Below are 26,288 nucleotides of genomic sequence, written 5' to 3'. Positions count from 1 at the left end.
ATATTCGGGAAGAAGATCTAATCACTGTCCTGCCAACCTCTACCCTGCTGCTAAAATGCTTTCACAGGATCTAGGTCACTGGCTTTGATAATCATCACAGCTTGTGGATGTCCTCCTAAGTCTAGTGCCAGAAGGGAACTCGGTATTCCTCAGTGTGAACTCAAAGCAGATGAAGGAACTCTACTTCTCACTCAAGTCACTGTGTTTTTGTTAATGCATCCTGAGATCAAATTCACCTTTTTCTTTTGCTCCCATATTATATTCTAATGTTTCAGTTGACTCGATTGCAAAGTATCTTCTATTTGGACTACTAAATCACTTATCTCTCAAATTGTGTGTTGTTCTAACTATATATCTATGCCATAAGTGTAAGGGTTTACATTTATTCCTTACTTTATATCATCTTAAAACAAATGAAAGACCACTCTAATCGTGACACTTCTCAATCCTGATTCTAGAAAACACTGTCTTTCTTGACCATCCATCCTAGTCTTAAATCTGGTCTATGAATCTGGCATTCATTCCTATCCCCTAACATTAGAGAGAGTGTTGGCTTTCAGAAATCCAAGCTTTGAAGTACTATATGCTGTGTGGCTTACTGGGGATCAGACAATATGCAAGAAGTCAAATTAGTCAGTTTGGCTCACAGAAAGCTGTCTAATTAGGAAATAATTAGGTAGCATCTCCTGAGAGAGAGAGAGAGAGAGAGAGAGAGAGAGAGAGAGAGAGAGAGTAGGGAGAGGCAGTGGGGAAGGGGAAGAGAGAGAGGACAGAAAGGGAGGATGAGAGGAAATAGTTTTCATTACATGTTAGGCAGAAAGTTGGAAGAAAATAATTTCTATGATCTGCACAGTCATTTCAGGAGTATATTAGCTTGCTGGTGCTGCCATAATTAAGTATCACAAAGCAGGTGGGCTAAATGACACTTATTAACTACAGTTCAGGAGACCAGAAGTCTAAGATCAAGACAAGGTTGGTTCCTTCCCAGGGCTGCGAGGAAAGGATCTGCTCCCGGCCTGTCTCCCCGGCGTGTGGATGACTTTGTCCCCTGTGTTTCTTCACAGTATCTTCCCTCTGTGTGTGCCTGTCTGTGTCTAAATTTCCCCTTTTTATAAGGACATCAGTCATTCTGGATTAGGGTCCACACTAACAACCTCATTTTAATTCGATTACCTCTGTAAAGGCCCTATTTCCAAATGAGATCACGTTCTGAGGTGCTGGAAGTTAGGACTTCAGTGTCTAGATTTGGAGTGGGGCACAATTCACTCCATAACAAGGGGATTCCCAAAGAGTTGTCATAGGAATATCGCTCATCAGGCAAAGCTCCTGGAAGCAGGCAGAGCCACCATTAGGAAAGTTGCCCATGAGACCGTGGTGCTTCTGATATGGCTCAGCTCTGGAACTGACTCGCACCCCCGTCACCCATTTCAACCTCTTTAACCCCCACCGCCTAACCAACACCCCCTTCCCTGCAAAAGCCTTTCTTCTTAGGTCAGGGATAAACTTTCCACATTATTATGGTCCATGTTTCCAATGCAGAGGTTTCTCAGATCTGCATCCCTTCTCTTCACCTCCTGGTTCCCTGCAACTCCTTCACCCACAAGTAGAGAAAGGAGAAGAGAAGGACCCTATTGTTTAGAGCAGAGGTGCTGGGTGCTCTCTCTGCTTACAACCTGGCCCTCTCTCATTTCTCCTGATGACCGGGTAGGGCAGACAGCAACATCCCCATCCAAACACGAGCGGTGAGGTGACCTGACCAGCTCGATGAGTAGTAGGCAGCATAGCCTCAGGCCATCTCCCTCCTAAATGGGGCTGGGCCCAGGGGTTTTCCTAGGGCCTGCCTGACTATGCTGCAGGCTCCGCCTCACACTTGCTCACCCTCCTGTTGTAGAAGAGCTACAGGGAGACAAGCTACAAAAAACCTTTTAGTCTGTATGATTAACAGAAGTAATTGGCAAATGACCCTGCTGCTCTCCCAAGGGGAATGAGGGGTTTCTTTTCAGATGCTGGTATTTATCCCACTGAATTTCAATGTGCAGCCTACAGTCCATCAAATGCTTCCCAGAGTCACCCGGGGTTCCTTCTTAGATTAAAATCAGAATTAAATCAGACAGATACAGGCTTTATCAAATCTCATTTTCCTGGGGATGAAAAATAAGTTTCTCTTTCAGTCTGTGATTTCAGGAACAGGAAGCAAAGAATTTGGAAGTTTGAAAACACCTTAGCCTGCATAGCATATTTTTTATCCAGGCAGATGTGGGCCTCCCCTTGACAAGGTGCTACCTGTAGGCAGGAAAGTCCTGCTGCTTGTCCTGCCAGGTAATGGAACTTGGGACATAAGGTGGATAAAGATAAGGCTCCTCTGAGAAGCTGTATTGATCAGTTTTCACAATGCTGATAAAGACATACCCAAGACTAGCTAATTTATAAAGAAAAAGAGGTTTAATGGACTCACAGTTCCACGTGGCTGGGGAGGCCTCACAATCATGGCAGAAGGTGAAAGGCACATCTTACATGGTGGCAAGCAAGAGAGAATGAGAGCCAGGAAAGTGAGAGCCAAGCAAAAGGGAAACTCCTTTAAAATTATCAGATCTCGTGAGACTTATTCACTACCACGAAAACAGTATGGGGGAAACTGTCCCCATGATTCAATTCTCTCTCCACTGGGTCCTCCCATAACATGTGGGAAATGAGGGAGATATAATTCAAGATGAGATTTGGGTGCGGATACAGCCAAACCATATCAGAAGCACAGAGTTAGTACGGAGTTGGTTAAAGGAATGATCATTTTCTACATAGTTGGAAACCTATCCAAACTGGGGCTTGTTATGTGAGAAGTGACTTTGGTGATACCTGCTTGGAAAGCATGGGTCTCCAATCCCAGCTGCTGTCCTCTGGGGCTTTGTCAGGGAGCTGCACAAAAGAAGGTCCAATCACATGCTTCTGAAGGGAGCCATAGAAGCTTCTGTGGTTATTCATTTGCTACAGATACAAGAAGAAATTAAAATCAATTGTGAAGAAAAGGGAAATGAACATTATTGAGGAGTAACTGTGTGGCAGGCACTGCCCTGAGAGATTTTGCCTACATGCTCACTTAAGTTTTAGAAATAGGACTAGCTTTAAAAAAATAAAAAATAAATTTGAGAAATAAACTATTATCCTTTAGAATTGATAAAAAGTAGTTCATGTATATTAGAGATATTTTGGTAAATATCACTGTAAAGCATAAAGAAGAGAATAAAAAGTACCCATTTGCTATGATCAGACTGTTGTGTCCCACCAAAATTCATATGTTGAAACCCAGCCCCCAAGGTGATAATATTAAGGGATGGGGCCCTTGGAGGTGATTAGGTCATTAGTGTTCTATCTCCATGAATGAGATTAGGTTTGAGGCAGTTTGTTTGGCTCTTCGGCACATCAGGACACATGGAAAGTGCCATTTGTGAAAGCAGAACAAGCCCTCACCAGACACCAAATCTGTTGGTGACTTGATCTTGGACTTCCCAGCCTCCAGAGCTGTGAGTAATAAATTTCTATTGTTCATAGGTTACCCAGGCAAAGATATTTTGCTGTAGTAGTCCAAAAGAACTAAAGAACTAAAATGCCATTGTACCTTAGCCCATTCCATTGAATCCTTTGGTGACTGGATTGAGGAACTGGGCGGTGGAGAGACCAGCCAATTTAGAAAGACAAGGGGGTACCTGGTCATGCTTCCTTCTACGTAAGAGAGTGGGAAGTGGGGCAATGCAGAGGACATTTTATGGTGCAGGAACACCAGGAGGGGAAGGACCCCAAGTCTTCAGATGAGATGATGGTCTCTGGGCAGTCAGTTACAGAGCAGGAAGAGCCCTCTGGTGTCACTTGGAAAGGCACTCCTGAAAGCAGCAGAGCCTGAGCTGGTGTGTTTGGAGGCACCATTAAAAATCAACAGGAAAGGCATGAAACATGAAACCAAAAAGGGGATTTTTGCTGCTGGGTCTCAGGCAGCACAAGGAAGGGGGTTGTCCTGGGACCCCCTGTGAGATTCTAGGACCTCAGGTACTGTTGGGATAAGGCAGGAATTTCCGAAGTCAGCCTTGTGGTTGCACCTCCTTCTATGTGGCCCTTTTCGGGACTGTTCTACTTCTTTTTTAGACTCATTTAAAATCCTCAAGGGGCCCCTCTGCTATAAGTAAGCACCAAGGGAAGGGCCCTACCTGTCTAGTTTCCCAGCACCTAGCATGCAGTGAGTGCTCAAATAGCGCTCACATTTATATTTGGAATAAGTGATGATTCTCCTCTGCTTCCCCTTCAGGACTGACCTTCATGCTCATTTCTACCTGATTTTGCTTATCAATTGCAGGGAGGGTTCTCTACACCATAATTTATCTCAGTATCCCTCCCCAAGGGGTGGCTCTCATGTGCTCACTGGAGCAGCTTGGGACATCAAACATGAAGAATGACATAGTGAAGGAAGCAAATGCCCAGGGAAGAGAATGGCACTATCTGGAGCAGGGAGGCTACCATCTAAGGAAATGGTAAAAAGAAGGAGGCTTCTTAGGGTAAGTTCCAAGGGACCAGAGGAAGCCCCAAATGCATAGAATCACAGCCGGGTGCTCAGGAGGGGCAGCAGAAGCAGCCCTCAGGAGGAAGGGTAGTGGTCATTGTGCAAGGCAGGCAAGGGCCCTAGGGTGCAGGCAGGCTGGGAAGATCTCCAGAGAATGAGGTGGGCCATCTGGGGGCACCACTTTGACCTGTAGACAACGTGAAGGGAGAGGGGAGGGGCTGGTGATGACAGCCTCAGATGTGGGCTCTTTAAGCCTTCTCAAGGCTTTCCAGTTTTTGCAGCTGCTGAGGAAACTTCGTTCTCACCCTTCTTGTTCCATCTGGAAGTGCACTTCTCTCCAGAGCTCAGGGAGACTGAACGGCTCTCTCATTGCCTTGAAATATTTTTTTTAAGGAATGAGTATGATCTTTTCTATTCTCGACTTCTATTTCATGCAGACCAGATGTAGAGGACTAGGGGCACTTCAGAGATGAGAACTGTCTCTTTCCTGCAGAAAGTTATGTTCCAGAGGGAAAGAAGCAGAACTTCAGTAACAGAGAAAATGAAATTGGTCCTAAGTAGGGGTATGTGGCCCTTGTGATTGGAGCAGAGGGAGAAACACTTGATTCAGGTTCTTGCCTCGCAGCTTAGGAATGGGAAAAGGTAATACAAAATATAGACATGAGTATTAGTTTGTTATTGCACTACTATAAACACATACCTGAGAATGGGTAATTTATAAAGAAAAGAGGTTTAACTGACTTGCAGTTCCACAGGCTGTATAGGAAGCATGGCTGGGGAGGCCTCAGGAAACTTACACTCACAGTGGAAGGCGAAGAGGATGAAGTCATGTATTATATGTCTTCAGAAGGAGGAAAAGAGCACAAAGACGGAAGTGCTACACACTTTTATACAACCAGATTTCATGGGAACTCACTCGCTTTCATGAGAACAGAAAAGGGGAGGTCTGCCTTCATGATTCACTTACCTCCCACCAAGCCCCTCCTCCAACACTGGGGATTACAATTCAACATGAGATTTGGGTGGGGACACAGGGCCAAACCATAATAACATGTATAATACATACGGATGCAGGTACTGGAATGTCAAGGAGGAGTTTCCTGGAGGAAGTAGGTTTTGAGCAGGGCCTAGAAGCATGACAAGGATTTGGATGTGTGTGTTGTGGGTGAATGAAGTTCATGACCAGCAAGGGCAGATGCAGGAGGGTTTTGCAGATAAGTGTGTCCAGAAGCAAAATGGGCTGGGAGGAGTGGTGGTGCTGGAAAGGTGGTGGATGCCAAATGATGGAGGACCTTGAATTCCATAGCAGGGAACTTGGCATTTATTTTGTAGCTGTAGGAAGCCATAGCAGTTTTTCACTGAACAGATAATTTACATCAATTATTCCAAGCCCTCAGATTCGCTCCAGTTGCTAGTTCAGTTGCTTGGTTCGAAGAAGGGTCGGAAAGGAAGTGAACCAGAAAGGATGAGTGATCCTAGAGTCCAGGGTGTCCTTGGGATCAGAGGGAGGACAAGGCCTTGCATCCCTTGCTCTTTTCCAGGAGGAAGAAATTGTAGTAATATTCCAGGACACTGGATGGACCTGTTTTTCTTTGGAAACAAGGTTATTGACCTCTCTGCAGCAGTGAGGGAAAAATGATATATATGTTAGAACTTGAATATTTTTGTAGAAACTTAATATTAAAGGCCTTATGTTCAAATGTGCAGCATTTCACAGTGCTGGTTGAATTATTTGGGCTAGGTTGCCACATGGTATTCCATGTACAATTCTCCTTGGTGGGCTGGGTTTAAAAATGTGGCTAGGTAAAATGTGAGATGAGAAATAAAAAAGGATCTTTGTTTTTTCATGCTTATGATGCTTAAATAGGCTACTGTGACCCAATTAAGAAGCTCCCAGAGACCAGTTATGGTGGCTTGTGCGTGTAATCCCAGCACTTTGGGAGGCCGAGGCAGGCAGATCACTTGAGGTCAGGAGTTCGAGACCAGCCTGGCCAACATGGAGAAACTCCGTATCTCCCCAAAATACAAAACAGTCGGGCATGGTGACACACACCTGTAACCCCAGCTACTTGGAAAGCTGCGGCAGGAGAATCGCTTGAACCCGGGAGGTTGCAGTGAGCCAAGATCAGGCCATTGCACTCCAGCCTGGGTGACAAAGTGAGACTGAGACTCTGTCCTAAAAAAAAAAAAAAATTATCCAGGCATGGTGGTGGATGCCTGTAATCCCAGCTACTTGGGGTGCTGAGGTGGGAGAATCGCTTGTACTTGGAAGGTGAAAGTTGCAGTGAGCCAAGGTCACGCCACTGCACTCTAGCCTGGGCAACAGAGACTCTGTCTAAAAAAAAAAAAAAAAAAAAAAAGTTCCCGGAAATAACCTCTAAGCCACCATCTAATTGGTCCCAGATAGACCAAACAAATGCAGCATTGAAAATGGCATCCAGGCAATGACTTAGGGTCTATAGACAAGCATCTTCCCTGTCGTCATCCCTGACATCTTCCCCAAGTGTGCTGCCACAGGTCCTGGGTGATGATTGGTTTGGCCATGAAGCTGTTCAGAGGGACAGAGAGCTGCAGAGTTTGGGGAAATCCACCTCCTATCTGCCCAGAAGGAGAAGATGCATACTAATCTGTTTTGGAAACAATGCAGAACACTGATTAGTCAAAGATTTGCTGGTGGGTGGGGATCACTGTGTGTATTCGTTTTCTGTTGCTACTATAACAAACTACCATATGCTTAATGGTTTAGAACAACATGAATCCATTATCTTACAGTTCTGAAGGTCAGGAATCTGAAAAGATCTCACCGGGCTAAAATCAAGGTGCTAGCAGGACTGCGTTTCTTTCTGGAGGCTCTAAGAGAGAATCTGTTTTCTTGCCTTTTCCAGCTTCCAGGAGCTGCCTGCATTCCTTGGCTTGTGGCCCCTTCCTCTATCTTCAAAATCAGTGAAGTCCCATCTGTCTGACCCTTTTCCATCATCACATCTGTCTCTAACTGACTATAGCTGGGAAAGGTCTTCTGCTTTCAAGAACTCATGTGACTCACTGAGCATAGCTAGATAACCAGGGTCATCTCCCATCTTAAGATCCTTAGCCTTAATCACATCTACAAAGTCCCTTTTGCCATATGAGGTCACATATTCACAGATTCCAGGTATTAGGACATGGATCTCTTTTGGGGGAACATTTTTCTGCCTTCTATAGTGTGTATTAAACTTTGATGCTTATGGCATGGCCCTGTTTTCTGCATCTTTTTCTACTCAGCTAAAGCCTTAGGTGAGCCGAGGCCTCCCTGGCAGCTGCCCTGGCCAGCTGGTGCAGTGATCCAGAGAGCCAGCTCTGGTTCATGCCAATAATCTCATTTATCCGACAGTCTCACTTGGCCTTGAACAATTTACTCTTCCCAAATATCAGCATGTTTTTCTGTAAAGGAGGGATGGTTCCCAACAAGAAGAGGTTGACACACTCGAATTCACGTAATTTGAGGAGACTAGAATAAAAGGATTTTAGGTCTTCTGCAGTTGCTAGAATATTTCATTGGCCAGTATCTATTGTCCTCATCTGCATTGTTGCTGGCCGTCTGCAGTCAGAGATTCCTCAGTCTGGGGCCTGACCAAACGGACTTGCTCCACTTACTTTGCAAAGCAAACAACAGATTCTTAAGAAAGATGATGCCTTCTAAGGTTTGGCTATTCCAGCCACGCTCAGGGGAAAGACATTTTCCCTAAAGTATCAACAAGCCACTTGATCTCAGACTTAGAAGGTCATTCTTGTCTGCTTTTCTCTGCAATTAAATGAAAGAAAATGAAATGTTTTCCATAAAAGTAATTTATGAATCACTCCATATGGCAATATTAAAACTGTAAAAGTAAGCCTCCAGGGGACAAAACAAATAATGCTGTATCATCCTTCTGCCCTGGTACTGCCCCTGGATAATGTCAGGCACAGTACGTTGGGGAACTGGCTCGCCACTCAACTGCTACTTGGATGCCTTTGGAGCTTTTCCTTGAATGTTGTTGCTAAGGTTCATGAAATCTTGAGATTTTTGTTTATGGAACCCATTCCCAAAGCAAAATGATCTTAAGTGTAAATATTAAATTTACTGTAAATTATAGACATCACTATCCCTAAGACTCTTTTAATATATTGAGTCCCACTGAATGCTGTAATCCAAGATAAAGTTCTTTAAGAATATAGCGCTCATGTCATTCATTTATTCATTCATTCATTGATATAGTCATTCAAGAAATATTTACTGAGTACCTATTATTAGGATTCAGTGGTGAGCAAACCACTCTAACGGGTGATACAAATGCAAATTAGAGCGATTGTTGATATGGAGAAAAGATAGAGGGTTTAATAAGAGCTTATAACAGGATAAGCACTGGGACACCATGGACAGATTTTTGGTAGGGGAGTTAAATGATCAAATGTTCCCTTTTAAGAGTATCGTATAGGCTACGATGTGGGAAAGAGATCAGAGATGCTTCAGGGCCTGCCCAACCATCCTTTACAAGTGTTCTTTAACACAAGGTCTCGTGGCAGACAGTGTTACATGGTTAACCCCATTTCCATTCTCCTCTTGCCCTGCTTCCATGTGGTATAGAGGCTAGAAAAGTTAAATACCTTCTTCCCCACCTCCTGTGCAGCTCAATGTAGTCATGTGACCCTGCTCTAGCCTGAGACTTGAGCAACGATCTGTTGAGGTCTTCTGGGAAGGAATATGCTTTTCCTGATAAAAGGAATGAGTGCAGCTGTTCCCCCACCCCCTCCTTCCCACCTTTCACAGAGAAGGGATGGCTAGAGCTGGGCAGCCATCAGGCAACCACAAGGGAAAGACCAAGATGGTGGCGTTCATAGAAGAGAGCCTTTGCAGCAATGTCAGTACCACCCACATATGGACTGCTTATTATGTGGAAAATATCAGCCCCCATCTTTGGAGGTTGGATTTTTTGCCATTGTTACTTTCCACGAAAAGCGTTCTAAACACATACAGTGATTCAAACATAGGCTTAGCTGAAAACAAATTAGTAGGCATTTTGATCATTGTCATCGTTAGCAGGTGGAATCCCCAAATTCCCCATGTGCCATTGAAATTGCAGCCTTTGAATGGGATGATAAAAGAGGGAGGGAAAGAAGAAGGGAGCCGTGATGATTTTCTTCCATGGGCCTATGGTGGCATTCCTCAGTGTTTCACTTCCAGCCTCCTTGGAACCCATGCTTAGCTCTTCAGCCTCCAACACAGTCACTGTAAGCCTAGATCCCTGAGTCACTCTGAAATGTATTAATCCATGAGTAAGGAGAACGAATTCTGTCTTCTATCTGTTTTCATAACTGTAGAAATGAACACAGTGTGTGGCACTTGGTAGGTGCTCAGTGCATGTCCGCTAAGCCAGTACATACACATGAATACATGCAGAAGTTGAGAATAGCAACGCATTGTGTCTTTAAAAATAAAAAAGAGAAATGGCCTGATCTTTTGGAACACATATGGGGCAGAGCCTACTCAATGAAGCATGCACATTTTGGATTAAGAAATATGATTATCATTTGTCAGCTCTCATTTCTGCCTCTGGGTTGATAAGATGGTGTCTGAGGAGTCATTTTCACTCCTTCACAGATACCCAAACAGAAGGGGTCTTTGCTAAAACGTAGACTCTGACATGACAGTCATTAGTAGCTAGAAACAGACAACTGATTGCAAAGTCAAGATGAAATGCTTCAGTAAAAAGAACCTTCATGCTTGAGGCATGCTCTTTGCTTCTTTGTCGATGTTGTGATGGATTTTTTTTTTAATAATAATACAGTGTGCTATACTTTAAGTTTAACTTTAATAATACAGTTTGCTATACTTTAAGTTTTTAAAATCCCCACTGGGGAAAAATTGAAGGAGCTAAGTAAATTAGCTCATTGCATCATGAATTTATAGAAACAAAACTAATATTGCCCTTTGTCATTTCTGTTAGGAGTGTCACGGGTCAAAGCAGAGACAAGAGGCATGGGCTGATGGAGAAGGAGCAGTGTGAGGGCCTCTCCGGGTCATATCTCTGTCTGGCTTCTGATGCTATCTGCTCAACACAGTTTCTGAAAACATCAGAAACTCCCAAGTTCTGCCCAACATGCTTCCCCCAACTTGTACCTCTTAGTGCAGGGACATATTCTGTGTGAATCCACCTGGTAAAACAGGCAACCTGGAGAGAAGAGCTCAGAGACCTGGCTTCCTGTCCTGCCCTTCCCTCTCAGACAGAGTTTTACATTATCAAGTCTCCAGTTTCTGAATGAGAAACCTCAGTTTAGCAACCAGGCCTATCTCTGTAGGGATGAGAAAAGTGAAGTCCAGATAGGCGAATCAACTTGTCCCAGGTCAACAAAGCACATCATAGAAGCTGAGGCCAGCCAATCTCCTGGGTTCTCCTCCACGTTCTTCCTACTGCCCCTCTGCGGCTTCAGTTTGTAAGGAGAGGATTGCTTCTCCTCACTCCTCTTGCACACTCTTGGGGCTATTTCAGTGAATTGTGTCTGCCTTTTAATATTTCTCACTTAAAAGAAAACCCACTCCATGGCATAATGGTTTCCAGTGTCCTGCTGTTTGGAAGAATGTTTTACCTGCCTGTCAGTGCTGAGCTTTGAGCTCCTTGGAGAAGGACATTCCCGTGGCTGTGGCCCATCCAGGCGGAACCAGCCTAGCTGGCCAAGTGGTTTCTCTGCATCGTTTGTCTGTCAGATAAGGGCCACCTGCTTATTGATTTGCACAGTGATGCTTAAGTCCAAACATCCTCCCTAATGACACAGAACTTCATATTAAAGGATGTCAGGGAATTGATTTTGCTCTTCTTTAAGAACAAAAGGTGTCAGAAGTTAGAAGGAACTGAACATTCAGGAAAACATAAGTCTCGATACCTTCCCCTCACCCCATCCCTGACCCAGAAGCCATGATCTGCCAGTGGAAGATAAATCTAACCAATCCCGTGGGACAAAGGGAGAGAGCCCTGCACAGCAAGACAGCAGCAGTCATTGGGCAGAAATAAATCATGAGATGGTTGAGAATCTGATTATCTGGATCAATTTCTCTGCATCCTCCTCTGCCCTTTTAGGCCTGCGCTAAACTTTCCCTTCGATGCAAATGGTATTAAGTGCCTTGTGTCTGAAAAGGTTGTTGGCAGGCTTTGGCTGAGAACACAAAGATGAATCTTCGTTCCCTTGTCTATAAAATGGGGATATAATAATCTACCTCCTGTGAGAATTCAATGAGTTTATAAGATAAAGCTCTTAGAGCAGTGAGTGACCCAAAGTGAATACTCAACTCATGTTAACTAAGAAAATGAAAATGAAAACCTAGGAGTAGTCTCTGCCTGCAAAACGTTTTGAATCTAAGGGAGATGAGAGGCTGTGTATATATGCCTCTGTTCTGTATTTTTAATCAACTACTGAGGCCATAGAGAACAAAGAGTGGCCCCTTTTGTTAGGTAAAATAAATTACACTCATTGTTGAGCAAGGAAGTAATGAATTGAAAATACTAGAGGCAGAAAAGTTAAGAGTTTGGAGTCTACCAGGTGGCACTGAGACTAAAAACTTTCTTTGCCATGTTTAGCTCAAGATTTAATGGGTTATATAGTGTAAGGGACCAACTCCAGGCTCCGCTGGAACTCACCCTGGGATCCACAGCAAACAAAGCACTAACTTTGGCATATGGCACTGCCAGAAGTAAGTTTCCTAGGATCAGCCAGGCTCTGGGCCACTCACTGGGTTCGTGCCTCTGAACATTACCTTCCAGGAGCTGTCCCATTGCTGAACCTAATACTCACTCTACTCAGAGAAGGGTTGTAACCAAGTTTTTCTAAATGTCTGAGAAATAGAAGATGAATTTTAGATTTGATAAATGGCTGTACATTGGAGTCAGGAAGAGGTGAGTAGGAATCCTGGCCTTGCCACTTACTAGCTGTTTGACCTTGGATAAATTGCTTAACCTTTCTGAGCCTCAATTTCAGTGTCTTTATTAAATAACTTTTATGACTGGGGAATCAATTAAATAATTTATTTAAAATACTTAGGGCAGTATTGATCATAAAATAGATGTTCCAAAAATACTTGTAATTATTTTTATCAGTTCCTGAGAGCCCACTTGTAATTTTCACTGGGTCTGTACTCTTGGGAATTCTCCAGAAACCATGACAAGGAATTTCAGAGAGTATTATCTGATATTGTAGTGGACTGTGCACAAGAATCAAATACAACAATGTCAAAAATTTGTCTGACACAACAAAGGAACGGACTACCAGAAATAGTATATATAGTCTCTAGGAGTTTTTAAATAGATGGTAGATAGATAAATCAATAGATAAATTGAATGTCTGCATTCTTAGGGTGATTCAGAGATACCCCAATTCTAAGATTCACTAACTCTGATTGTCAGGTATTTTTTGTGGCTTCAGAAATTTCTACTAAATGCATTTTTTCAGAGCCTTGTTGTATCATAATTTTTCTGTAAGGCAAACCACTTCAAACTTAGTGATATACAAAAATAAACATTTATTTCTTGCTCATGAGTCTAAGGGCCAGCTGAGGTTTGGCTGATCTAGCAATGAGTTCAGTACCATTTGCTCCAGATGTCTCTCATCTTCCTTGGAATAACAACTATCTGAGGTGTGTTCTTCTCGTGGTAAGAGGGCAAGAGAAGAAAGTAACCGCAGCCATGCAGGTACATGGCAAGTCCCTGTTCATATCACACTGAATAACACCCCAGTAGCCAGGCAAATCATGTGGCCAAACCCGAAAGGGAAAAGGTAGACACTGCTCACCATGAGGCCAAGGCAAGGATTCAGGTGTATATTAATACCACGGGGGAGCCAGGAATTGGGGGGCAATAATTCCTTCTTCCACACCTGTGATGTTGCAGACTATTGCTGGAGTGTAGTCTCCTTTCTGTTAGTTGAGGGGACTGTTTTTTTTGATCTAGCTGTAACCCCTGATGAGTGATATACCTCTTAGTACATTGTGGGCCAACATAAGGAGATAGGACCTCCTTAGTAAATGAGCCTTCTAAGATTCAGTCCTGTGGTGAAATAACTAAACTGAATGGAGGAAAAAGAAGTCACAGAGCCAGTCCTTCAAATGCAGCCTGCAGCAGCAGAGGCATAAGTCATTACTATCTAATGTCCACTCAGGGGTCTACCCGAATTGAGTTGTTGGTTTCCTTCCAATTCCCAATGATTTTCTGGCCATTTTCATAGAAACCATCAATGTAACTGATACTTCTGGTTTCAAATAATATGCTAGATCAAAAGCATAAATTACCTTGAAAATGTGACCATTTTTCTAGCTCTCCTTGGCTATCAATAAGTAATACTCAAATTGCTCTAAATTGTTGGGTTGAGTTTAGGAGACAAAGGCCAGCAGTAAGTGAGATTATTAACATGAATTAGAATAAAACTCCCTCTTCAGTTTTCATCTAACAGAATGCAGGTCTTCAGAGAATGACTCTCTTTTCTAGGTTAACACTCATCTACCTCCTGAAGGGCTGGGAGCTTAGGATTCTTTCTCACTCTCAGTACTTCTTAGAGAAACCCAGAAGAATCCAGTGAGAATGGTTTCCTTGTTTGACTGATTTTCTGGGAATCTTATTGGGAGGCAGAATGGCTCAGGGGTTAGATACCATTCTGGGATCTATGGCTGGATTCAAACTTGGCTGCACACCTGGGTAGCTGTGTGACCCTGCGAAGTTTGCAAAGGTTGCTTAACTTCTGCAGTTTTCACTGATGTTGACCATAGATCTTCAGTTCCCCTATCCTCCTGGCATCCAGAGGATTGAGTCCCTGGCTCCTTTGTGACTGGGTGGTGCTACGTGACCAGTTCTGGCCAAGGATTTTGAGCAAACATGTTCTATTTAACTTCTGGATTATACTATTTAATACTCAGTGAGAGACTCTCCAGAATTCTCTTTTGTCCGCCTGGCACATTGACCAGCAACAGGCAAGGTGACGTAACTGCAGTGAGCAGAGTTCCCCTGTTGACCTGCACTAGACATGTAGCATGAGAAAGAAATAACCTTTGTGCTATGCCACTGACATTTGGGGGGTTATTCGCTGCCATAAGTTAATCTACCCTACCCTGATTGATGCACCTCACTAAATCTTTGTTTCTTTATGTCAAAAAATGATGATAATAGTAGAATCTATTTCATCAAGTAATTATGAGAACTAAACAGGATAATGTGTGTATAATACTTAGAATACTACCTAGCACATAATAAATTTTAATATATTGTGGCTGTTTATGATGATGATGATGTTGTTATGCCATGCCCTAACTTTGCCTCTAACAAGTTATCTATCAAGCAAGTTATTAGTCATGTGTCTTCAAGAAAATCACTTATAATCAAGTTGCAATAGTAGTATGTTAGAATAAATGAGCTGTAAGACTTCTAGCCTTATGATATGAGCCTCTATTAAGAACTCACTCAGAGACTCCATCCTGGTGTTTCAAAGATATTTCTATTGGTTAGGAAAATAAAACATGATAATACTAAACATTATTTTCTATCCTTCAGTTGCTCTCCCTTCTCCAAACAAAAAGATGTATCCTCATTACAGAATTTTTTCTGTATCCTATTCTTAAGATTTCTGCTCGGGAAATTATTCCGGCTCATAAATTATTAGCTACAAATTGGTTTCCCAATTTAGGCACCTATACCCTCATCAATCCATCCCCATTCTCTGTTCGGTTTTCACCAGTAAGATGTCACAGCCCACTATGATCTTTTCTCCTGATAGCATGGTCTTACCAAAAGAAGAAGATCCTGTCCTTGACCACCTTAGTCCAGGTTCAAATAGCTATCCACACACCACCACTCGTGACCACTGAGACTTGTTTTCCAGCTTCTTCAGACCAGAGCTTTCCATGTCTTATTTTTCTCTCATGTGACTTTAGAGGTATCCTTCTCTAGTCCCAAAGGTAGCCCTCCCTGCAATTCCCAATAGCAGCATGTTAATCTATGTTAACATATTAGATTGAACCATAAGAAATTGCCTTTGTGGAAGGGGTAGGGGTTGAATATAGAAATTTCATATGTTTCAATCTATATGTAAACCAAATTTGGAAAAGAAGGAGATTGTGATCACATACCTATTAAATTACATGTTGGATCCCATCAAGAATCCTAATGTATTTCTTCTTCCATACCTTGTTGAACTGGGAGCTTGTTCCAGAATATGACTTATGCTCTATGTATAACCTTTGGACCTCCTTCTACCCAGCAGTTGGTAGACAGCATATACAGATGCTGGATTTATTGACCGACTAGATGGGAACTTTTTCTGATATCTATTGTTGACACCCATGTTTACACATTTGGGCTGTTTAAAAAGGTACCATTTATGACTACATTATGGGAGAAAATAACACTTCTTTAACCTCTTTCAGATTGAAGACATCATTACAAAGATGCAAGATGACAAGACAGGGGGCGTGCCCATCAGAACAGTCAAGAGCTTTCTCTCCAAAATCCCCAGTGTCGTCACAGGTAACACCCTCCTTGCAAGGTGTTGGTAACAATCAGAACTACGAAAGAGTCATAAGTCTAGATGGTGGCCTGAGGGGTGTCTGAAAATCTGTGAATAGTAAAAATGAAACATTCAGTGTGTTTCTTGACTCGGGTCCCATCCTAGTCTGAGTTTCTAGGAAGAAGCTACTTGTTGCCTATCATTAAGAATGACCTTACCATGACCAGCCGTTCACGTGCATGTAGATTGAGGCCTCTGGGAATAAATAAACCCATTAATAAAGTGGCCCATCAGCAACTTTGCCTGTGGGATATACACAAGCACAGGAATATTAAAGAAATTAAGTTTAAACAGGTTTTTAAGACAGTGTTATATTCAAATTCTACAAAATGCTTGTGTTTTTTAACTCACTGTACTTGAACTCCTGAAAGAGAGGTTTTAAAATATTTTTCTTCATTCCTAGTATTGTGTTTTGTGTGCTCATCTTTCTTTTGCAATGCTTTATTGTGAAATATATTAAAACACATGGGTAGTTCAAAAATAATAAAACACATTACATGTACCTACCATCCTGCCTTATAAAGAACATATTATCAAATCTTAGAGCCCCCTTGGGTACCTACTGTATTGCATCCACTTCCTTCAACACTATCTGCTCATATACTAATCAATTCATTGTTTTTCTTTGTAGTTTCACTACCTAGGTATGTATTTTTTGCTATCCAAACAAGTAACCAAATAAATTAAGATAACATTTTAGATGATTCTCTTAATCTGCCTATATGCTTTTCAAAATTCAGGAACCAAAGGACTTAATTTTCACTATATACCTTTTAGAATGGCTAAAAATAAAAATATTGACAGTACCAAGTGGTGGTGAGGATGTAAAGCAACTGGAACTCTCACGTATTGGTGATAGGAATGGAAACTTGTGCAGCTACTTTGGGAACTAGTTCGGCAGTTTCTTACACAGTTAAACAATGCTTACCATATGAGCCAGCAATCCCACTCCTGGGTATTCACCCAAGAAAATGAAAACTTGTGTTTGTACAAAAACTTGTATGTAAGTGTTTATAGCAACTTTTTTTGAAGTATACTGAAGAATATAGCAACTTTATTCATAATCTCCAAAGACTGGAAGCAACCCAAATGTCCTTCAATGAATGGGTAAATGGATAAACAAACTGTAGTCTCTCCATACTGAGCAACAAAAACCAGGGAACTATTGATACTGGCAGCAACTTGTTTTAATCTCTAGGTCATTTTTCTGGGTGAAAGAAGCCAGTCTCAAAGGTTACATGCTTTGTGGTTTCATGTATACAACATTCTGTACATCACAAAACCATAGTGATAGAGATTAAATCAGTGATTTCCAGCAACTGGCAGTTGCAGGGCGAGTGTGACTACAAAGGACAGCAGGAGAGAGTTTTATGAGATGATGATGATGAACAGATGAACAGTTCTGTATACTGATTGTCGTGATGGTAACACGACTCTATATGTAGGCCAAAATTCATGGAACAGGCCCGGTATGATGGCTCATGCCTGTAATCCCAGCACTTTAGGAGGCTGAGGCAGGGAGATCACCTGAGGTCAGGAGATTGAGACCACCTTGACCAACGTGGCAAAACCCCATCTTTACTAAAAAATACAAAAATTAGCCAGGCGTAGTGATGCGCACCTGTAGTCCCAGCTACTTGGGAGGCTGAGGCAGGAGAATCACTTGAACCTGGGAGGTAGAGGTTACAGTGAGCCGAGATCACGCCACTGCACTCCAGCCTGGGCGACAAGAGCAAGACTCTGTCTCAACAACAACAACAACAAAATTCATGGAACAGCACGTACACACACACACACACACACACACACACACACACACAGAGTCAATATTACTGAATATTAGCTTAAAAAATAAATAGACCCAGTTGAAGTAAGTATCCCAACTCATTGTCGAGATTGTTACTGTTTGAACTCAGGCACTGTCTTACTCAGCTCAGGCTGCTAGAACAAAGCACCCTATATTGGGTGGCTTATAAAGAACAGAAATTTGTGTCTCACAGTTCTGGAGTCTGGAAGTGTGAGATCGGATACCATCATGGGTTCTGGTAAGAGCCCATTCCAGGTTGTAGACTGCTGACTTCTTGTTGTATCCTCATTTGGTGGAGAGAAAGCTAGATAGGGGGCCGGGCACTATGACTCACGCATGTAATCCCAGCACTTTGGGGGGCTGAGGCGGGTGGATCACCTGAGGTCAGGCATTTGAGAGCAGCCTGGCCCACATGGCGAAACCCCATCTCTACTAAAAATACAAAAAGAAAGTAGCTGGGTGTGGTGGCATGTGCCTGTAGTCCCAGCTACTCGGGAGGCTGAAGCAGGAGAATCACTTGAACTGCGGAGGTTGCAGTGAGCAGAGGTCACGCCACTGCACTCCAGCATGAGTGACAGAGTGAGACTCCGTCTCAAAAAAAAAGTAAACTAAATAGCTCTCTGGCCTCTCTGTAAAGGGTAATAATTCCATTCGTGAGAGGCCCTCCTTCATAAACTCCCCAAAGACCCCCTAATGCCATCACTTTGGGGATTAGATTTCAACGTATGAATTTGGAGGATACACATTCAGTCCAAAATAGAGCTCAAATAGATTTGGGTAATGAAGGATACTTGTATTGTTAGTGTTTTCTAATTTTAAAAATTATATAAATAGAATTTCACTATATATATTATTCATGTATAATATATAGTATAATATAGACTACAGGTGATTTTACTATATGATTTTTCACATTCCTGGATTTTGTTCAATAATGTTGTTTAAGACTTTTCTATCTATTTCACGGGCCACATTGATCTGTTGTTTTTCTTACCATTGTTGCTGGTTTGGGTATCAAGTTTATGCTAGCCTCATAAATGAGCCTTGAAGTATCTCTTTTTTATTGATATTCTGCTTTTCTTTGAAAAATAATTGTCCCTTTAATCCAGGTTTTTAAGTACGTAATTTCAATTATTTTTTATTTCTAAAATTTCCTCTGGTTCTTTTTTTTTTTCTTTTTTCTTTTTTCTTTTTAGACAGAATCTCACTCTTGTCACCCAGGCTGGAGTGCAATGGCGTGATCTCACTGCAACCTCCACCTCCTTGGTTCAAGTGATTCTCCTGCCTCAGTCTCCTGAGCAGCTGGGATTATGAGTGCCTGCCACGACACCCGGCTAATTTTTTGTATTTTTAGTAGAGATGGGGTTTCACCATGTTGCCCAGGCTGGTCTTGAACTCCTGACCTCAGGTGATCTGCTTGCCTCGGCCTCCCAAAGTGCTCTAGTTCTTTTTACAATATGCTTGGTCTTTCATTTTTTTATTTATTCATTTAGATATTTATTGAGTGTACACTGTTTTCTAAGCATTGTTAAGGACTTGAGATTCAGAAGTAAATTAAACAGATAAAAAGTTCTACCCTCATGGAATTTATATTCTAGTAGAGGAAGAAATAAGTAAGGAAAACTTACAGAATTTTAGGTGGTGATAAAGGCCAAGAAGAAAAATAAAATACACAAAAGGATGGGAAGTGTTAGAGTGTTGCAATTTTGGAATAGGTGCTCAAGAAAGAGCTCTTTGAGAAGATGACATTTGAGTAAATATGGAAAGGAGATGAGGGATTGAATCATATGTATATTGAGGGAATGAGCATTCCAAACAGCCAGAGCTCAGTGCCCAAGGCAGGTTCATGGAGCATTGAGGATCTGTGAGGAGGAGCCAGGGCAGCTAAAGTAGAGTCAAAAAAATAAGGAGAGTGGGGATGAAGCCACATGAGAATGGTGAGCTAGATCACTTAGCCTCTTACCACTGCAGGATTTTGCACATGGCCTGACCTGCTCTGACTTACCTTTCAATGAGATCACTCTATTATGTTCAGAAACCCCTGGGGGATTGACGATTTAGGTGCCAGATAGGAGGCTATTATTAAAATGGTGACTCGGACTAGATGATATAGTTTCGCTCTGGGTCCCTACCCAAATCGCATCTCAAATTATAATCCCCACATGGCAAGGGAGGGACCTGGTAGTAGGTGATTAGATCATGGAGGAGGTTCCCCCCCCGCCGGCTGTTCTCATGATAGTGAATGAGTTCTCACAAGATCTGATGATTTAAAAGTGTGGCACTTCTCCTTGCTCTCTTTCTGTCCTGCTGCCATGTAAGACATGCTTTGTTTCCCCTTTACCTTCTGCCAGGATTGTAAGTTTCCTGAGGCCTCGCCAGCCATGTAATTGACTGTGAGTCAATTAAGTTTCTTTCCTTTATAAATTACCCAGTCTCAGAAAGTTCTTTATGACAGTGTGAAAATGGCCTAATACACTAAGCTATCGGCACTGTAGATGTGTGAAGTAGTCAGATTCGGATTCAAGTCTGAAGGTAGATGATATGGTTTGGCTGAGTCCCCACCTAAATCTCTTCTTGAATTGTATAACAGTTCCTAGAATCCCCACATATCCTGGAAGGGACCTGGTGGGAGGTAATTGAATCATGGGGGCAATTACCTCTATGCTGTTCTCATGATAGTGAGTGAGTTCTAATGAGATCTGGTGATATCATAAGGGGCTTTCCCCTGTCTTTGCTCTGCACTTCTCCTTGCTGCTTCCATGCGAAGAAGATGTATTTGCTTTACTTTCCGCCGTGATTGTAAGTTTCCTGAGGCCTCCCTAGCCATGCTGAACAGTGAGTCAATTAAACATCTGTCCTTTATAAATTACCCAGTCTTGTGTATGTCTTTATTAGCAGCATGAGAATGGACTCATACAGTACGTTGGTACCAGGTAGTGGGGCACTGCTGTTAAGATACTTGAAAATGTGGAAGTGGCCAGGTGCAGTGGCTCATGTCTGTAATCTCAGCACTTTGGGAGGCCATGGCAGGTGGATCATTTGAGGTCAGGAGTTCAAGACCAGTCTGGTCAACATGGTGAAACCCCATCTCTACTAAAAATGCAAAAATTAGCTGGGTGGTAGTGGCACACACCTGTAATCCCAGCTACTTGAGAGGCTGAGGCAGGAGAATCACTTGAGCCCAGGCAGCAGAGGTTGTGGTGAGCTGAGATTGCACCACTGCGTTCTAGTCTGTGAGACCCTGTCTCAGAAAAAAAAGAAAAGAAAGAAACTGTGAAAGCGACTTTGGCACTGGGTGACAGGCAGAGGTAGGAACAGTTTGAAGGGCTCAGAAGAAGAGAAGAAAATGTGGGAAAGTTTGGAACTTCCTAGAGACTTGTAGGGCCCAGAAGACAGGAAGATGTGGGAAAGTTTAGAACTTTCTAGAGACTTGTTGAATGGCTTTGATCAAAATACTGATAGTGATATGGACAATAAACTCCAGGCTGAGGTAGTCTCAGATGGAGATGAGAAACTTGTTAGGAACTGGAGCAAAGGTAATTCTCGTTATGCTGTAGCAAAGAGTCTGGTGGCATTTTGGTCCGGCCCTAGAGATTTGTGAAACTTTGAACTTGAGAGAGATGATTTAGAGTATCTGGCAGAAAAAAATTTCTAAGTGCAAAGTGTTCAAGAGGTGACATTTGACACCTCTGGACACAAGAGAGCGTAAAAGTTTGGAAAATTTGCAGCCTGACGAACCAGTAGAAAAGAAAAACCCATTTTCTGGGGAGAAATTCAAGCTGGCTGCAGAAATTTGCATAAGTAAGGAGGAACCAAATGTTAAATGCCAAGACAGTGGGGAAAATGTCTACAGGGCATGTCCCAGACCTTCAAGGCAGCCCCTCCCATCACAGACCCAGAGGCTTAAGAGGAAAAAATGATTTTTTTCCTCTTAGGTCCAGGGCCCCACTCTGTGTGCAGCCTAGGGACTTAGTGCTCTGTGTCCCAGCTGCTCCAGCTGTAGTTAAAAGGGGCCAAGGTACAGCTCAGGCCATGGCTTCAGAGGGTGCAAGCCTCCAGCCTTGGCAGCTTCCATATGGTGTTTGTCTTGTGGGTGTGCAGAAGACAAGAACTGAGGTTTGGGAACCTCTACCTAGATTTTAGAGGATGTATAGAAACACCTGGGTGTCCAGACAGAGGTGTGCTGCAGGGGTGGAGCCCTCATGGAGAACCTCTGCTAAGGCAGTGCAGAAGGGAAATGTGGGGTTGGAGCCCCCACACAGAGTCCCTATTGGGGAACTGCCTAGAGGAGCTATAAGAAGAGGGTCACTGTCTTCCAGATCCCAGAATGGTAGGTCCACCCACAGCTTGCACTGTGCAACAGGAAAAACTGCAGACACTCAGCACCAGCTGTGAAAGCAGCCAGGAATGGGGCTGTACCCTGCAAAACTACGGGGGCAGAGCTGCCTAAGGTAGTGGGATCCCACATCTTGCATCAGCATAACATGGATGTGAGACATGAAGTAAAAGGAGATTATTTCGTAACTTTAAGATTTAATTAGTGACCTATTGGATTTCAGACTTTCATGGGGGCCTGTAGCCCCTTTGTTTTGGCCAATTTCTCCCATCTGGAACAGGTATATTTACCCAATGCCTGTACTCACATTGCATGTAGGAAGTAACTAGCTTGCTTTTGATTTTACAGGCTCATAGGCAGAATGGACTTGCTTTGTCTCAGATGAGATTTTGGACTTGGACTTTTGGGTTAATGTTGGAATGAGTTAAGACTTTGGGGGACTGTTGGGAAGGCATGATTGTGTTTTGAAATGTGAGGACCTGAGATTTGGGAGGGGCCAGAGATGGAATGATATGGTTTGGACATGTCCCCACCCAAATCTCGTCTTGAATTGTGATTCCAATAGTCCACATGTGTCTTGAGAGGAACCCAGTGGGAGGTAATTGAATCATGGGTTGGTTACCTCCATGCTGTTCTCATGATAGAGAGTGAGTTCTCATGAGATCTGATAGCTTTATAAGGGGTTTTTCCCCCCCACCTTACTCCTCACATCTTCTTGCTACTGCCATGTGAAGAAGGACGTGTTTGCTTTCCTTTCTGCCATGAAGTTTCCTGAGGCCTTCCTAGCCACGCTGAAATGTCAGTCAATTAAACCTCTTTTATTTATTTACCAGTCTCGAGTATGTCTTTATTAGCAGTGTGAGAACAGACTAATACAGTAGAATAGACAGTATTAAGGGATAGATCAGATACAGAATGTGAGAGGAAAAATAGGAATTAGCCATAATCCACACTTTTTGGCTTCAGCAACTGGAAAAAAAGGAGTTGCTATTAATTTCAATTGGGAATACTATGATAGGGGTACCAGGGGTCAGGGTGGGGGGAGTTGTTAGCTAAAGGGTAAGAAATCAAAAGATAAATTTTAGACAGGTCAAGTTATAGTGACCTATTAGACATTCAGTTGGAGATGACAAGTAGGTATTTGAGTATGTGGATTTGCATTTTAAGGGAGTGTCTGAGCTGGGTTCATAAGCCATCAGCATGTAGACAGTATTTAGAGTCATGGGAATAATGAGGTCATCAAGGGAGTGAGTGTAGATAGAACACACAGTCCAATTCCTAAAACATGGGGTACTCCAATATATAGATGTGAGGGAGAGAAGAAAACAGCAAAAAAATTGAGAACAAGTGGCTGGAGACAAGGGGGAAAAATCAAGGCGATATAATTTCTTAGACACCAAATCTTCTAGAAAGTGTTTTAAGGAAGAATGGAGTGACCTACTATATCTATGCTGATAAGCTAAGGGCTGAGAGTTTATCATTACATTTAGCAACACTGAATTCATTGCTGACCTCGGTAAGTGCACATTCTGTGAAACATTGGGAGCAAAAATCCTTATGGGAGTGTGTTCCAATCTGAGTATGAGGAGAGTGATTCAAGATGCTAAGACAGTTAATCTTGGAAGGAGTTTCCCTTGTAAAATGAAGAAATGCAGTCATATCTAGAGGGGTACATTAGGTCAGAACAGATAGATTTTTAATTTAATAAAAAGGTAATATGTTTGTATTATAGAAATGACTTAGTAGAGAGGGGGAAATGATGCAGGAGAATGGAAAAACTTCAAGGAGTGATATCAATGAATAGATAAGAGAGGACTGAATCTAACATGCATATAGGTGAGTAGTTGCAGCTAGAAACGCATGCAATTTATTCACAGAAAGAAGAAAGGCACAATAGATGCACAGAGGTATAAATAAGTGGGCAGATGTGATGGGAGGTGGTGGAAGCTTATAGAACTTCTCATTGTCTCTATGTTCCTAGTAATCTGGAAAGCAGAAGTGGCAGAGACTTTGAAAGTTTGAGGAGAGATCATAAATTATAAATTAGTCAACTAGGAGAGTAGAGATTGACTGGACTAGGGAAATAGAACTTTGATTGTGATTGATATGGTTCAGCTCTGTCGCCTCACTCAGATCTCATCTCAGATTGTAATCCCCATAATCCCCATATGTTGAGGGAGACACTTGGTGAGAGGTGATTGGATCATGGTGGTTGTTTCCTCCATGCTGCTCTCATGATAGTGTGCAAGCTCTCACGAGATCTGGTGGTTTTTGTAAGTGTTTGACAGTTCCTTCTTCACACACTCTCTTTGCCTGCTGCCATGTAAGACATACCTGCTTCCCTTTTCGCCACGATTGTAAGTTTCCTGAGGTCTCCCCAGCCATGTGGAACTGTGAGTCAATCAAATCTCTTTTTTTTAATAAATTACCCAGTCTTGGGCAGTTCTTTATAGCAGTGTGAGAATGTACTAATACAGTGACCTTCTTAGGATGATTAATATTTTTTAATTTAAAGACAGACAATTATTTCCCCATCCACATTTAGCTCTGTGGATTTGGGCATGCCTCAGGTAGAAAGTGGACTTAGTTGATGTTATAGCAAGTTTGAGGGTATAATAGATAAAGATAGAGGAAGAGTGACTAAAATGATTGGCCATTACATTTAATTGAATAAGGATGAAAACAACATGAGATGGATGAGGAACCATGAAGAGTAGTTATTGCAATAAATTGTAAGTCAAGTGGCAAAGAAATTTTGGAGTTTTTAGAGGCAAGAGTAAGAGAGTTGAAAATTTGGGGGTGGTGATGGATAGTGGCATGTTTGAAATTGAGATTCTGGAAAGATTGTGATTATTGGCAGGGACAAAAATGTAAAGTATAACCGTAGGAACAAGGGATTAAAATGAGATAGAGGGTAAGATTATTGGAGGAGAGGAGGTTAAGAAACTGAGAGGCCATGATACTGGAAGACTGAACTGTGTGAATATTGAAATCACTACTGGGGGAGTGTTAGAGAAGGTGGTTATGAGTTAAAATCTTTATAGAATGAGAAGCAAAGGACCAGGGATCAGTAGATGACTTTCACAATAAGAGGTACAGGTGGTTTAATCAGATGGTATGGAAGTGAAAGCTGAGTGTGTTTTAGGGAAGAGGGAGGGGATGAAGGTAGTCTGAAAGTAGCCATTAGAAGCATGACAGTCACTTCTCTACCTGTAAACCCCATGGTATATAAAGTGTGGGAGGGAAAATAGCCACCACCTAAGAGGGCTGCAAGGAAGCAGGGCCATTGGGGAAGAAATAGAAGATGAAAGGAATGTTAACTGATTTTACTTATGATTCATCATGAGTCCAAGAGGGCAAGTGAAAGGGTTGCAAGAGGAGATGGTGAGTTTATGACTTGAGTAATAAATACCTGCTGTTTCTGTGTGCCAGGCTCTAGAGTAGTCAAAGACGATATAAAGACGAACAAAGACTTGAACCCTGCTCTTAAAAAGCTATTAATCTAGTCAGAGAAATAGACGCAGGCAGACCAATGATTATGTGAGCTGTGTGCCATAATAGAAGAATGGACAAACTGCCATTTGAGTCCAGGAGAGAGAATCATGAATTTTTATTGGATATGTCTAGAATATTTCTCTGAGAAGGTATATCAGTTATGTATTGCTGCATAACCACCACAAACTATAATTGCTTACAACTACAGTGATTTTTGGTTTCTTATGATTATGATTCCATGAACTGGCAATCTGGGCAGTTCTGCTGGTCTCAGCCATGAGGCCATAGTCATCTGATGGCTTAATTGAGGCTGGAGGGTCTACAGTGGCCTCACTCATTTGTTTGGCTTTGGTGCTAACCTTAACTGGGGTCTCAGTTCTTCTCCATGTCACCTTATATCTGCCAATAGGTTAGATTGGGCTTCTTCACAGCCTCTTGGTGTTAGGGTTCCAAGCAGGAGAAGATAACAACTTCTAGACCTCATAGGGCCTAGGCTCCAGAACTCATACAATGTCAAGTCCACCATGTCTTGTTCTTCAAGGCAAATC

General features: G+C 42.4%; 1 protein-coding gene across 22 annotated transcripts in view; it reads left to right on the top strand.

Annotated features, from left to right (window-relative positions):
* The window catches only part of LOC105494330 (regulator of G protein signaling 6), a 626,815-nt gene that overhangs the window by 401,624 nt on the left and 198,903 nt on the right, over nucleotides 1–26,288 (top strand). For all 22 annotated transcript variants that reach the window (XR_011625760.1, XR_011625759.1, XM_071099923.1 and 19 more), the window contains one exon: nucleotides 15,963–16,062. Coding sequence is in view for 20 of the 22 variants with exons in the window: in XM_071099923.1 (XP_070956024.1) it covers nucleotides 15,963–16,062 (100 nt within the window). In the remaining 2 variants the exon portion in view is untranslated. The remainder of the gene's footprint in view (nucleotides 1–15,962; nucleotides 16,063–26,288) is intronic.

This window comes from Macaca nemestrina, chromosome 7 (genome assembly GCF_043159975.1).
Source record: "Macaca nemestrina isolate mMacNem1 chromosome 7, mMacNem.hap1, whole genome shotgun sequence".
NCBI classification, from domain to species: Eukaryota; Metazoa; Chordata; class Mammalia; order Primates; family Cercopithecidae; genus Macaca; species Macaca nemestrina.
Note: the sequence above shows the minus strand (reverse complement) of the source record. Positions and strands in the feature narration are given on the sequence as shown.